Source organism: Anser brachyrhynchus (assembly GCF_964034855.1).
Source record: "Anser brachyrhynchus genome assembly, chromosome: 3".
NCBI lineage: Eukaryota > Metazoa > Chordata > Aves > Anseriformes > Anatidae > Anser > Anser brachyrhynchus.
This window is the reverse complement of record NC_137696.1, coordinates 102,237,880-102,252,257: the sequence shown is the minus strand read 5'-3', so window position 1 is coordinate 102,252,257 and position 14,378 is coordinate 102,237,880. Positions and strand designations below refer to the sequence as shown.

Here is a 14,378-nt window from a genome sequence, read left to right as displayed (position 1 = left end):
GGCACGATGGGGGGCAGCTGAAAGGAATCAGACCTTCTTTGTCAACGATAAGTGCCCTGCTGTGCAAAGCCAAGGAGCTGAAAGGAAGAGAGCAAGAAAGGGCTAAGTAACACTGTAGAGAGGCTCTATTGTTAACTACTTGTCCATCCTGTGTTTTGAAAGGGCATCTAGGTAGAAGAATTATATGTACTGCTCAGACTGGAGGATTACATCACCCCACACTGCTTTTCTTTGTGTCCCAGCTGCCGTTCTCACCTTCATGGCAATTCAGATCCTGTTAGGAGGTGTATTTTGAACGTTATTCCCCTTAGTCATAAATGTCTGCCCTACTACTTGTTGGATAGTGTCAAGATGCAAATGTCAGTACTTACAATGGATATTTTTCTAGTAAATTGTCCTATACACAGTGTTCTCATGAATCTAAATTACATGTACTTGTAAGGTACTCTTGGAAAGGATTAATTTTATGAATGGAGGAAAATGGCATTTAACTTGCATGTTATCCCAAGGGTATATAATGTAACAAGAAAACTGCTGAGTGATGTAACTTGTCCTGAAGCAAAACAACTCGGCTATGTAGGTGTTGCCTAGAGCTCAGCAGAATTGCAAGAGATCCTAACGCTGCATATATTGACTTCAGTTCACTAGCAGTATACTTTTTTTTTTCTAGGCAAGAAAAGTGAAAAAAAAAAACACTTGATGGTTATTATAGCATATTTTTCTTGAAAATCATGGTAGATATGTCTCCCGTAGTTTGCACATTGTCTGGTGAAAATTTGATATTTATCTATTGATTCAAGAGGTCAAGTTTCCTTCCTCTAGCTATTTGATACAGGTAATAGTAAGACTGTTAAAACCTCCAAAAGTTAATAGTGTTTTCTCTACAGCAGGGTCATCCAGTGCTACTTTATGTATAAATTAAAAATTCTTAATAAAAAGTAGATATATTTGTTTCTCTTAGACAATTTGAAAGACAATATGTATCTCCATACTTCAGATAAAGATATAAAGATTTGTCTTTGTGACCAGTCCTTTGATACCATCTATCTGCTCCTGTCCAATGCAGAAGCCTTCTGTTGGATGTTTCTGCTGTGGTGTCAGGTACTGAGCTGCTCTGTTTCTAAGCTTGTATTTTTAAGATGAAATCTTTCTGAGTACAATTCTCTCATTGATCTCCACACTCTAGAGAGAGATGCTTCAGTATGTGCTTCTCCCTCAGTTTCTCCCTCCTTAAAGTTAAAAACTGAGGACTTTATTTCAAATTCCACAAGGAAAGACCTTAAGCAGAACTCTGCTGCAAGATCTCATACACAAAGAAACATTAACTGAGCAATATATCCCTTGAATTCTTAGTACTTTGCTATCGCAGTGACTCCTGTACCTCCTATTCTGCTTTTCTGAATTTTCTTGTTTCAGCCCCGGGCTCCAGAGAGTGCTGGTGAAGCTAATGAAAAGGCGAGAAAGATGTATGCTTAAGCCTGGTAACCCTCTATTCTACAATTCTTAATAGACTCATTTGTAACACTAGGGAAGCTAAGCAAGGACTAAAATGCCAAGTGACAGAAAAGTCAGCCATAGTGGGAACGGGTCTCTGATCACCACAGGTTCAGCTGAGAAATCAGCGCAGCATACAGAATGGTCAATAACAGAGAGAGATGCTTCTGTTCTGCAGTAAAGAAAATTGCAACCAGCAGTTGTACAATGGTTAGATGGCTTCTGAACAAATTAAAGTAAGAATACTATTTCCTTTTTCAGGTTATATTATCCAGTCTCTGGTAGTATACTAGTTAGTACTCCTCCACCACTATTAAAACTGTGTTTGCATTAGTTTCTGTTTTTCAGTTCCTAAAGTAAGTAATATCAATAAGCTGCCATGCCAGTCAAACTGCCTCCATATATGTACTGAAAGACAATTCCTTTGGGGTACCTTTAAACTGTAATTGACAGCACCTCTTGCTGTAGCATGTTTCTAGTTGCTAAACTGTCTGTTTCCTTGATCCACACAGTTGTCAAAACTGATTCTCAACAGCCAATAAACCATGAAAAACAGAAAAAAAAAGAAAAAAAAAACAAAAACAAAAACAAAGGTTACAAATTCCTTCTAATGGAGGGAAACAGTCTCAGATTATACCTGAGTAGTGCTGCAACCATCTCAAACTATTTTCTCCTTTTACAAAATCTGAGAAGGGCAAACAAATACAAGGTTTACTATCAACTAGTTAATAATTCCCAGTGGAAAACAATCCAATCAGTTTAGTCTCTTTACCTTTCTTTGTCCATTTCTGGGAATATCAAGAGTTCCTGACTGAATTTGCCAGTGAAAATTATTTGCAAATAGTCCTTGATAATGAATAGTCATAACCAGTGAATAATAGATCAGCAAATTACTGGTTACCACTATAGTATTTTGAAATATTTTTTTCTGGGTATTTGTAAAGGTAAAGCCTAGTGTATTAAAAGTTAGCAGAAAATAAACAGAGAATCATAAAATTATCTGATAAAGAGTTTGTAACCGTTACCTGGTGTGCAATCCATGTGCTAGGTCTAGATACTGTTTATTTCAGAACTGTGCAAGTCTGGGTATGGCCTTGGACACGTCTAAAGGATGATTAACTGAGGAACTGCTAATCAATAAGACTGGAAGAAACTAATTAATAACAAATACTGGTGATTTTTTATTTTGCATTCCTTCCTCTGTTTTTATAGATGTAGTTACTTGCGCACCTGACAACAGCAGGGAAAATACAGTATATGGACAGGTACAGTTGCAACTGTAATTGAAATACCTATCTTAGGACATGGAAATCTGAATTCTAGTGACTGGTACACACACACATGTATAGCTACATTTTCTCCATTGTGTTATTCCTGTTTTGTTAGCTAGGCATGCTAACTTCTGCTATCTTCACGTTGTTTAAACATGCTCAAAGATGTATAGTTGTTTCTGTTAATAATAGACATGAAACTAATCTGCAGAAATTTTAGTACAGGCTGACTGTTTCTTCTGCGTTCATCAGGGCTTTAGCACAGAGGGAGTCTGATCTATGATGGAAGCATCTAGTCACTTTTGTGAAGGGAAAATTGTAATCTTAACTGCTCAGCTATAATAACTTGGGACTTAAAACCAACCTAGCTTAGCAGGCAAGAACACCTCCTTGCGGAACCAGGCTAAACTGGCTGGAAGCGGGAGTGCTAGAGGGGGAACAACTCCATGCTAGGGAACGTAAACTCCTTGCTGATAGGATAACAAATGCTGCAGTGTTGACCTGCAATCTCTTTGTACTCAACATGGGCTTAATTCACCTCAAGGGGTACAAAAAAAAATCCCCATCAATTTGGTGTCAGAAATGGAATTGCTTCTCGTTGGCAGAAGGGACTGGACTGGAACTGGAGGGGAGACCCGACCCAAGCTGGCACCACCATAAGAGGTAAGACATCCTAATTTTAAAATTTCACTTGCATGTGATCTTCACACCTACCATGTCTCCCGTCTGTCTGTCACGTCAGCCGTAAGCAAACCTTATGCTGTTTTCATTTGCACTTATAATGCAAGGATTGGGGGAGAATTAAGGGGATGAATGCTTTGTGTTTTGTTAACTGAATACTGGTAAATTTTGTATTTTGATTTCTGAGGGTGTTTGAGAGTGCTGAAAGCTCAGATCATGCCCTGGAATAATTTCCATTGGTGACAGGCCAATAACAAAAGGCTTTTGTTTAGGCAGATAGGAGTAGACTCTGAAAACTTTTCACTTTGAGGGGGATAAAGAGGAAGCTATCTCTTCCTGGGGATGCCCAAACTTCTTCTACCCCTTTGCTGTGAATAAGCCTTACATTCATGCTCCCTTGCTGAGGAAAGTCAAAAAAATATTTGGAAAATGGGTCAAAGTCTGGTCCTGTCTGGATCCAAAAGGCCCATTAGGCTCTATTTGCCATGATTATGGTTCACTACTGGGAAAAAATGAGAGCAAGCCATGTGTCCAACCTGTCCACCAGTGGAACAGCTGTACCTGTGGCAAACCAGAACTGCAATTTCCAAACAAGGGAACCTTTAACCTGGATAAATTAACTTAGCCTTCACCACTACCTAGAAGAAAATAAACCAAGAAAAATGGATGGGGGGTCTTGGTGTATTTTTGTTTGTTTATTTGTTTGTTTGGTTGTTTTGTTTTGTTTGTTTGTTGGCTTGCTTTTTTTTTTTGGAGGAATGTGGGATAAAGAAGTGAACAATCATTGGCAGAAGTCTATGATAACTAGCTTGCAGAATAATACTACAAAAATAGAAAAAAAAAAACACTGAAAAGGTTGTCAGGCAAAAATAAAAGTAAGGATCCTTCTAAAACTTCAGCTATGGTACCTAATGGTACCTAAATTTCTGTACTCAAGCACAGTACCTCGTATTACTGCACCTACCCCTGTGTCTTGATCCTCTGAAAGATCTCTTAGAAACCTGGGTGTCAAATAATGTACCTCTGCTGCCTGTAATTTGGTACTGGTAGTTCCAGTTCAGAATCCTGCTGAGGCAGGTATCCCTGTAATTACACTGGAGATGTCAAACACCTTACTTTATACCTCATGTGATTCAGAGTTACAGGTAGATGCAGATTTGGAGGGTTATATTGCTCCTCACATGAATTCTGCTGTAACCTTGTTCATTAGAAATACTCTCAAAATCCTAGTCGATACTGGAGCTTCTTAAACATTCAGAGCTCAGACAGTTTGTTAAAGAAAGAGGAGAAAATAGATGATCAGGAAAGACAAATTTGGAAGTTTGTCCAAGAGTTGTGAAAAATCAACACTTTTGTTATCCAGAGTCACTCAGTTGCTCCTAACCCTGTGACTATTCTGATCTCTACCTCCAGATGCTACACATTTTTCTGTTATTGACATCCGTTCTGTCTTCTTCTCTAGCTCCATATACCTCAATTTACGTTTTTTGTTTGCCTTTGCCTATCAGGGACAGAGTACACCTGGACTAGACTTCCCCAAGAGAATTATGAATTCCCCATTGTTTCCTGTCAGTGTTTAAAATGAGACCTAGATTCTGTTACACTCCCAAGTGTCTCAGTCTTAGTTACAGAAAGGGGACGATCTTCTGGTAGCTTACTCCTCTTTGGAATTCTGCCAAGAGGATGCATTTCATCTTCTGAGTGCCTTGCCCAAGAAAGAATAAAAAGCATCCCAAAAGAATGTGCAGTTCTGTAACCAACAGTCTGACTACCCGAATCATATAATTTCAGAAGGAAAGCACCAACTAACTGCCTCCAGAATCTCTGCTGTCTTTTCAGCTCTGAAACCAGACTACCAAGAAACTGCTTTTCTTTTTGCTGGGAGCATTTAATTTTTGCAGACTGTGGGTTCTCAGCTATTCAAGTATTGCTAAACCTCTGTGTGATTTAACCTTTGACTCTATCCCATAGACCTACTGCTCTATTTTTTCTTTTTTTTTTCTTTTTTTTTTTCTTTCTTTTTATTTTTTTTCCTACCACTTTGGAGCCTGCTGCAGCAGGTTTTCCTCTGTGCTTTTGTGCTATGATACATGACTGTTTAGACCTTGTTGAGAGTGTCACCACTCCGCACTCCAAAATATCAGATGTTCCTTTATTTAATCCAGACCTTGTTCTCTTAATGGGTTGCTCTTACCTGAGGAATGATGTAGGCAAACTAGTTACAGGATATGCTGTTTGCTCCCAGTTCAAAATTTTCAAAACATTTTTTCTGCCTGCAATTTTAAGTGCACAACCTGCTGAGCTTGTGTTACTCATGTAAGCATGTACCTTCACATTGGGAAAAAGTGTAAATGTCTACACTGATTCACAGTATGCATTTAATGCTTGTCATTCTACAGGTCAGATCTGTAAACATCGAGGGTTTATTACCTCCTGTGGTCTGCTCATCTGGCATTTCTTATGGTCACCACATCTCAGAGTTACTATAAGCTATTATGTTTCCTACTACTATCTCTGTGATGCATTGTTCTTCTCACACAGGTGCATTAGATGAAGTAAGCCTTGGCAATGCATGTGCTGCTGCTGCTGCTGCTGCCAAGAGAGCCTTGATGGTTCTCCAGCAATATTTTTAAATATGGCAGCTCTTAACTCTGACCTCTCCATTTTATTGAATACCTGGCCAAATTACGGGAGCTAACTTCAGAAGAAGAAAAGATCTCATGGCTTTAGTGTGACTAAACTTTAGTGTGATTACACTTGAATCATATATGGAGATATCATGCCAGCAGACCAGTAGATTCCCTCTCTTTGATTCCTACTCTTGAAGGTGCAGCTCACTTGATTGGACACTCATGCAAAAGGGGGTTAACAGACTCCATTCTGTTATTTTGGTATGCACTTATCACACACACAAAGCCCCCAGAAGTGTGTAAAGTCTGCCACATTTACTTAAGCCATGGAATGAACCAAATTAGAAACTGACACTGAGTGTATTGAAAGGTTTTTATAGTGTCTCCCCAGAGCCTTCTCTTCTTCAGGCTGAACAACCCCAACTCTTTCAGACTGTTTTTGAAAGAGAGGTACTCCAGACCTCTAATCATCCTCATGGCCCTCCTCTGGATCCACTCTAACAGGTCCATGTCTTTCTCATGCTGGGCACCCCAGAGCTTAACGCAGTGCTCCAGGTGGGTTGTCACAAGAGCACAGTAGAGGGGGAGAATCACCTCCAGATTTTGTCTTCATCTCATCCTCATCAGATAATCCCTGTGTATTCTCTCTCTCCTCCCCCCTAAAAGTGAACTAAACTCTTTTCCTCATTGCATTCCAGCATATATTAGCACAAGCTGAGAAGAAGGGAAAATGAGATCAGTACTTCACACGTGTGTCTTCCGTAGTCTATCTGCATTGGAGTCTTTCAGCCAACACAAACTGGGCTGGTCAGAGTTCATTCACCTGGTCCTCCAAAGTGCCATGAGAACAGTATATTAATTGGTACCCTAAATAATCTACTGTCAAGTCTTGATAACAATTTCTGTGGACATTTTTACCTGCTATTTGCAAGAGGACTCACATACCCACTGCTTTGAAAGGAAACAGCAGGAACTTACTGATTTTCTACTGAGCTCAAGTGGACAGCCCACACTGTCTAAAATGACACCAGAACTTCTGTTAAAACAGTCAGGGGAGAACCAACAGTTCAGTTGGTCAGGCAGCAGAGAGTTAATGTACTTGACTACATGTAGGCATCTTGTGTCATTTGGGATAATCTAAGGTATCAGGCCCATTTACTCAAAGGCAAGTCCAGACGGGAAGGTCTTCCCTATGTCTTGAAACGTAGCTGCCACCTCCAGGTGGATATCTGGTAACCCAGATGTCCTAAGTAAGACACTGGTGTTGTGGTTTAACCCGGCCAGCAGCTAAACACCACACAGCCGTTCGCTCACCCTCCCCCCACCCTCTCTGGGATGGGAGAGAGAAACGGGAAAGTGAAGCCTGTGAGTGGAGATAAAGACAGTTTATTAAGACAGGAAAATAATAATAATAACAATAGTAATAATGATAATAGTACTACTACTAATAATGTGTACGAAACAAGTGATGCACAATGCAATTGCTCACCACCCGCTGACCGATGCCCAGCCTATCCCCGAGCAGCCGGCCCCCCACCCCGGCCAGCCACCCCTATACATTGTTTAGCATGATGTCAGATGGTATGGAATACCCCTTTGGCCAGTTTGGGTCAGCTGTCCTGGGTCTGTCCCCTCCCAGCTCCTGCTGCACCCCTAGCCTGCTCGCTGGCAGGACAGAGCAAGAAACTGAAAAGTCCTTGGCTTGGTGTAAGCACTGCTCTGCAGCAATTAAAACATCAGCATGTTATCAGCACTCTTCTCATCCTAATCCAAAACATAGCACCCTACCAGCTACTATGAGGAAAATTAACTCTGTCCTAACTGAAACCAGGACAACTGGAAAAGGTTCTACATAGCTGTGTGTGGGTATGAGCTGAACCCATAATATTAATCATTTATATGTATAAATGTGTCATTACTTTACAGATAATAAAAAACATATATGATTTAGCCATGGTTTTAATAACAAGTTATTCTCTTTATTTGGTAAAAAGAGAGATCACCACTTTCTATCCATATCATGCATGCTGACAACTATGTACACATAGTAATATTTTTCTCCCTTCTTTAATCTTCCAGTTACAGTATCACAGTATCACAGTATCACAGATTTCTAGGTTGGAAGAGACCTCAAGATCATCGAGTCCAACCTCCGACCTAACACTAAGTACTCCACAAGAAGAGAAGATGAAGTTCTCATCTTCGAGGACTGTAAAAAAGTTCTGAGGCCTCAATCTGAATTAAGTTCATATAGGATAAAAAATACTTTTGCCAATGTTACACTAGTTCCTGGGTTGACGGTAATCTCTCTCTCCTTTCAGAATATTAGTGTAAGCATTGTAGCCTATATCAGAACAGGAATGTCATGAAAAAAAAAAATATCACTATCCAACTTCAGCATGCCAACAACAATTTCTAGTCTGGACACAGGTCAGATATTGACATAGTCGTCAGGTTCCTCAGACTTCATTTCATTTTTTTAGTTGTCTCTTCTGGTGATTTATTTACCCAGACTGATTCTTTGACATAGATTTTTAATTGTAGCACTTTCACAGTAGTTCTAATTTCCATGGTTGAAGAAAAATCTTAAATCAAATTATTATTCAATATCTTTAATTAATTTGCTGGTTCTACCTTTTTTAAATAATTGCCTTTATTGAAGACATATTGGTTGCAGGAATCATTCGTGTGCTCATCTCCACAGATTGAGAGTCACAAAAGAGAAAGCTCATCCTTCTTAATGACTGTAATCTATTTAGCTCTTCATAATTTACCAGTTGGTTAGTATTTGAACAATTTGAAATGCCTTCAAGTCCGTTGCAGGGACCATGGTATAGAGCTTGAAATCCCGATGCAAGTTCTGACACGTCCTTGCTTCATGACCTTGCACTCTGGCTATGGCCCAACAGCAGATGTAGCAGTGTTTCCCTGGCTCTATATCCACATGTGTGCGCTAATTATGTTGTTGGTAAAATATGGGAAAAGATTTAGGTGTTGACATGCAGTGTCTTCTACCCTGCACCTCTCTCCCACGTGCTGCTGATGGCGAAGCAAAGGAACTTTTGTTAGGCAGTCCTGGTTGACACTGGTCTAGTCCCTACTGTGGGTATAAGATCAACGCTCCAGAAAATGCCGTCACTCACGCTGACATTTTGTTCAAGTGCAGAACTAAATTGTATTCAAACTTCTCATCTGTAAAATGGTAATGATCTACCTTGTCAGAATAAAATATATTTGTTGCAACTCAGGAATGGTCCTTGTACATGTACAACTGTATACAGCTTAGAAGGCACCAGTATGTTTTACAGATTTGATAGGTAGCTCTTGCATTTAGATATTAATATCTTGAATTTTAGGAGGTAAAGATTTTTTTTTCTGGCATTTGATTCAAAACAATGTATTAAAACTTATGAATGTTTGTCACAAAAAGCTTTATTAGAAACACAAAATAATATTAATAATAATATTGTCACCTCAATATCATTTAAGGAGGAAATTCCAATTCATGACTTTTTTCATCTCTGAAAGGGAGACGATATTTTGGTCTTTTTTAAATTTTTTCCCTTAATATTTACACAACATGAAGGTAAGGAAAATTGTTTTAAAAAAACAAGCAAGAAAAAAAAATACCTAAACGTACATTTTAGGGCTTCCGAAAGTAACAAATGGAACCAGAAAAGCAGTTGTTAACTTGGTTTAAAAAGTAGACATCAAAAAGAAAAGATGTGGGGAAAGAAAAGGTGTAGGGAAGCCCCAAAGATGACCCACAGTCTGTTTTTAATCATGCCACTGATTTTCTGTCACAGTTCTGGCGAGTCACTTATTCTCCCTGAAAAAAGCACCAAAGGGGGTTAGTAGACCAATTTCAGTTGAACATCAATGCTGATTTGCTGTTAAAATTGCATGCTTTATTAAAATTTCTGCCTCTTATTCTCATTGTTGTTCCCAGTCTCAGCCTGTAAAATGGTGATACCACTTTAGCGTCCCACAGGAATTTTGTGTTTCAAAATCCACTAATACTGTGCAAACAATTGTTATGGTGATAAGCGGTATAAAGCACAGTATTTTAATAAGATGCTGTGGAAGAGCATGCAACAGGAGGCTAAGCATAACAATCCTATATCACTAAGGATTTTCAATACCAGTAAGCTGTGCTTTCTAGGCAATCATAGAGAGCAAAAGAGATGAAGAGGAGATATGGAAGGAATACAATGGATTTCTTTGCCCTTCCCTTTGTTATCAACGTAACGTGAAAAACTTCTAGAAACTAACAGGACCAGTAAAACAAATATTGAAGTGACTTCAATCTTTAGCATAACAAAACAGTTGGAATGTTCCAAACACACAAAGTAAAAAACTACATTTTCACAGAATAGAAAGTGGGGAGGGAATGCTTCAGTTCAGTGAAGTTTAAAATATTTTACTTTCATAGAAACAATAAGCATTTCTTTCCAAACTTTTCTTACAAAATATCAGCTTCTGGTTTTGATTCCAAATAAATGTTGATGTTATCAGAATCCTTAGGGAGGAGAAATGCAATATTTTAGACTAACATGCATAAAGAATCAAGTTATCTTAAAGTCATACTGAGCTCTAAATCAGCCCCATTTTAGAACTGAAAGGAGAGGAAAATTCACACAGCAGCACATTCTGCTGTGCCAAATGTGTATGTACATTGCTCATATTTCTGCAGCTCATATCCTTTATCACTGAATAGCCAATGCCTGACAACCTTTAATGTATGTATTCTCACAGTGTGAGAATTCCCTTAACATGAATTTACTGACAGAGCACGGAAGCTGTGTGACTAAATGAATGACTTGCCAATGTTCACCCAGGCAGTCTGAAGTCTCCTGCTTAGCAGAAAATTGAATCCCGGACTTCAGATTTCCATGCTAATGCCCTAACCTAATACTAGGTTCCCTAATACTGGAATTATCCTTCCTTATTTTGTGCTATTCAGGGAACCTCTTTTTTTTTTTTTACTGCTATAGAAGATCAGTTCCCTGCCTTTACTTGTAGCGATTTGATGGGTATAGAGCTCATCAGTTCTTGAATGTGTATTTTAAACTATGTGTGAAAGGCAAATGATGGATACAGAGCTCATTAGTTCTATGATATTTTGTACTGAGTGCAAGGTATTTTCCTAATGAACAGTTAAAAATGTGTGTTTTTCCACTCTAACACTGTCCCAGTCTCATGGCAGTGTGTCTCAATTAGTTTTTATGGCAAGGGAGACATGCTGTCATTCAGCAGTATTACATGGGGGAGTATGCTGAGTACCATCAAACAAGTAAGGAACCTTTACACAATTGCAGTCTAGTCTTAGTCAAGTAGGAGGATACTGAAATGAAGAAAAATTTATCTAGAGGTTATCATTGCTATCCTCTTAAGTGGACAGACCATCTTAAAAAGCAGTCATAGCACTGGGAGAAGGGTGGTAGTTTTGAAACCTGAGTGCTTCTCAGCACCAATGAGAGTGGAAGAAGTGATGACTTTGTTCACATTGGTTAAACAACTGGATAAATGATTGTCCTAACTGCGTTCTTCTGCTTTGCAAATAATTAAAATAAAATTGGGCTGATGTTACTGTTAATCACTCCTCTCTTTCTAAAAATAGCATATATTTTAATAAAAGGAATTACAGGAGTAATTTTTTATTACATATCCATATACATTCTTTCCATTGATAAAGTATTAAGTATTCTTTGAGTCACAAACCTCATGAAAATTTGTAGCTCAATAATAGAAAAAGTTCAATATTTCAAGGGACACATTCAGATGGGAGTGGTTTTTAGTTGCTACTTAAAATAAGGATGAAGAAATATAAAAGGTGCAAATTAAATTTCATTAAAAGGAAGTGAAAGCTATGCCCAAAAAATTGTTTCTCAGAATATAAATCAGCCAAAAAGCTGCTCACAATGATGGGAAAAATAGGAAAGAAAGATAATGGTAAATCAACAAAGATGTTCCAAAAACTGAGGTCAAATGAAATCAGTCATATGAAAAAGAAAATGAAGGTACAAAATAGGAAAATGGAGAATACTAACATGACATATAGGCAGAGGTGTTTAGACTTGGTAAGTAAAATGACCCAGTGAAGTCACAAAATTTTGTAGCCTACTGAGTGCATATAAAATTTATGAATATTTCTGAAAGTGACCTGCAGGTGATTGATAGCCATCATGGATGCTTAAGAGATGGAATATAGATATAGATATTCTAAACAGGGTACTGGAGAAAAAAAAAAAAAAAGACTTGTATTATAATTTCAACTGAATTATACTCTAAGCTTATAGCTTATGTGGAATAATGTCAGGGATTTACAATGAAATTATTTCTAACATTTATTTGGGAGAAACACAGGATATAAACTTTTATAGTTTGAAAAATATACAGAAGAAAAGTCCATTTTTCTGGACAGTTTTTTTTTTTTTTCCCCTTAGTGAAGCAAATTCCAATATCAAAAGGTTTCTGTTTACTGTGTTACTACTGTATCAGTTTCTCTGGACATATTTTTACTCCTGATCTGCCTTGTTACTGTTATCTAGAAGTGAGTCTGAAACATGGCTCATACAGCTACTCTGTGTTTTTAAGACTAGAATTTCCTTGAAATGTAAAATTCTGTCCAAGCAAAGTTCTGCAGACTAATATTAAGAAAGATAGGAATCCAAGATACTGAATATAGGAAATCTAAAATAGATTTCTCATTCTAGGAATGAATCCATTTCTTTTACACTATAAAATATTTTGAGATACTTTTAGTATTGCAGTCTCTCTGTAACAGCAAAATGCATTCTATTCCACTCTGCACATCTAAAGTAGCCAGAGTTTTTCCTTATACTTCCTTGTATGGCTCTCAGCAGGAAAGAACAGGTTGATTAATTCAACTTAATGGAAACGAAATGGCATCTTTCATGAAACAGATACATTTTTTGAGACTTCTCACAGTTGGTCCTGGAAGGTAATGCAAAGATTAATGCAGTGGGGTGCCACATGAGATGCATTCTAAAAAGGAAGATGCATTCTGCACAATGCATCTTTAAAAGTACACATTCAAGGAACTTTTTTAAATCTCTGCTTTATGACTGCAGAGTTTCTTTTAGCTGGAACAGAGGCTTGGGACTTTTCTCTCAACCCTTATCTCTTGCGCTGTGTACTAGGCTGCACGATATAACCTGCATGACATGTTGTCTGGAGGATAATTGTGTGACTTGTACTGCCATAATGGATCATAGTATGCAGTCAGATTGTTGAGCCTACTTGAAGAGATAAGTGTAGAGTGTTCTTTGAAGTGTTTTAGCTGGGCTTGTCCCAGTTAACATCACATACCAGATAAAATTTTACAGAGTGATGCAAGTAAACTGAAACTTACTGACTCTTAAAACTACATTTTAGTGCTTGTGGAGTGTATTTCAAAAGCTCTGGATAGTCCCTGGGTAATATCACTTTCCCTGAACTTTGCTTTCAGCCTGTCTGTTTTCTGAAGTCATTTCCATCAGGATATTCAGATTACACAGCATTAATCCATAAATGTCATTTAGCATTAAACTCTACTCTGGTAAAACAGTAATTAAGAAAGATGACACTAGTTTGTCATCTCAGCTTGTCTGCAAGACAAATGATAGTGTTGACTATTAATTACCGTTATCTGCTCAATAAGTAAAAATTTCAGTGATTTGAACAAAAGCCACATATTAAGAAGATTAATGTACCTTTTAAACCTAGGAGGAGAAAGGAGACTCTGCTGGGAAAGTAAAAAAAAAAAAAAAAAGATATAATTATTAAAAGCATTTTTTACTGAGGGTAAAGTATATAGAGCAGTACTTTGACAGTTTTACTAAATGAGTTAACTCTTTTCTCTGAAGTACTTTACAATTTTCTTAGTTTGCAAATTCTTATTAAACTGCAAAATTTTAACGCTGATCCTTGAATCAGTTTTATCTTTAAATACTCTTTAAAAACATTCAAAATATGGAAAAATGTGGATTATGTCTCTGTTAGAGGAAAAGCTATGCTTCAAGCCACTTTATGTCCTTGTTTGTATGTCAAAGACAAATCAAGCAATTTTGGCAACATTGCACCTATTTTCTGCTAGGTTTGGTATCTTAAACCCACCCTGAGAGTACATTTACAGCCTTACCATTCTCGGCCTGGGCCCCAGTTTCAATGCTGCAGATATAACAACTGCATTTTTTTATAACCGTATTAACAAGAAAAGTTCTACTATATTTCAGTCTTGTACACAATGACAACACAGTTCAGGAGTCTGTGACTAGTTGTTGGTCAAAATCACCCTAAA

General features: G+C 37.8%; 1 protein-coding gene across 11 annotated transcripts in view; it reads left to right on the top strand.

The window, feature by feature from the left end:
• Positions 1-14,378, top strand: part of LOC308191757 (uncharacterized protein) — a 109,773-nt gene that overhangs the window by 8,948 nt on the left and 86,447 nt on the right. For 3 of the 11 annotated variants that reach the window (XM_080584561.1, XM_080584564.1, XM_080584563.1), the window contains exons 2-4: positions 1,417-1,481; positions 2,707-2,759; positions 3,371-3,428. In XM_080584561.1, coding sequence (XP_080440687.1) covers positions 1,417-1,481; positions 2,707-2,759; positions 3,371-3,428 — 176 coding nt within the window. Of the gene's footprint in view, positions 1-366; positions 1,731-2,706; positions 3,429-8,155; positions 12,255-14,378 lie in introns of those variants that run through there. The other 8 variants (XM_080584568.1, XM_080584560.1, XM_080584567.1 and 5 more) reach the window with 6 other exon arrangements.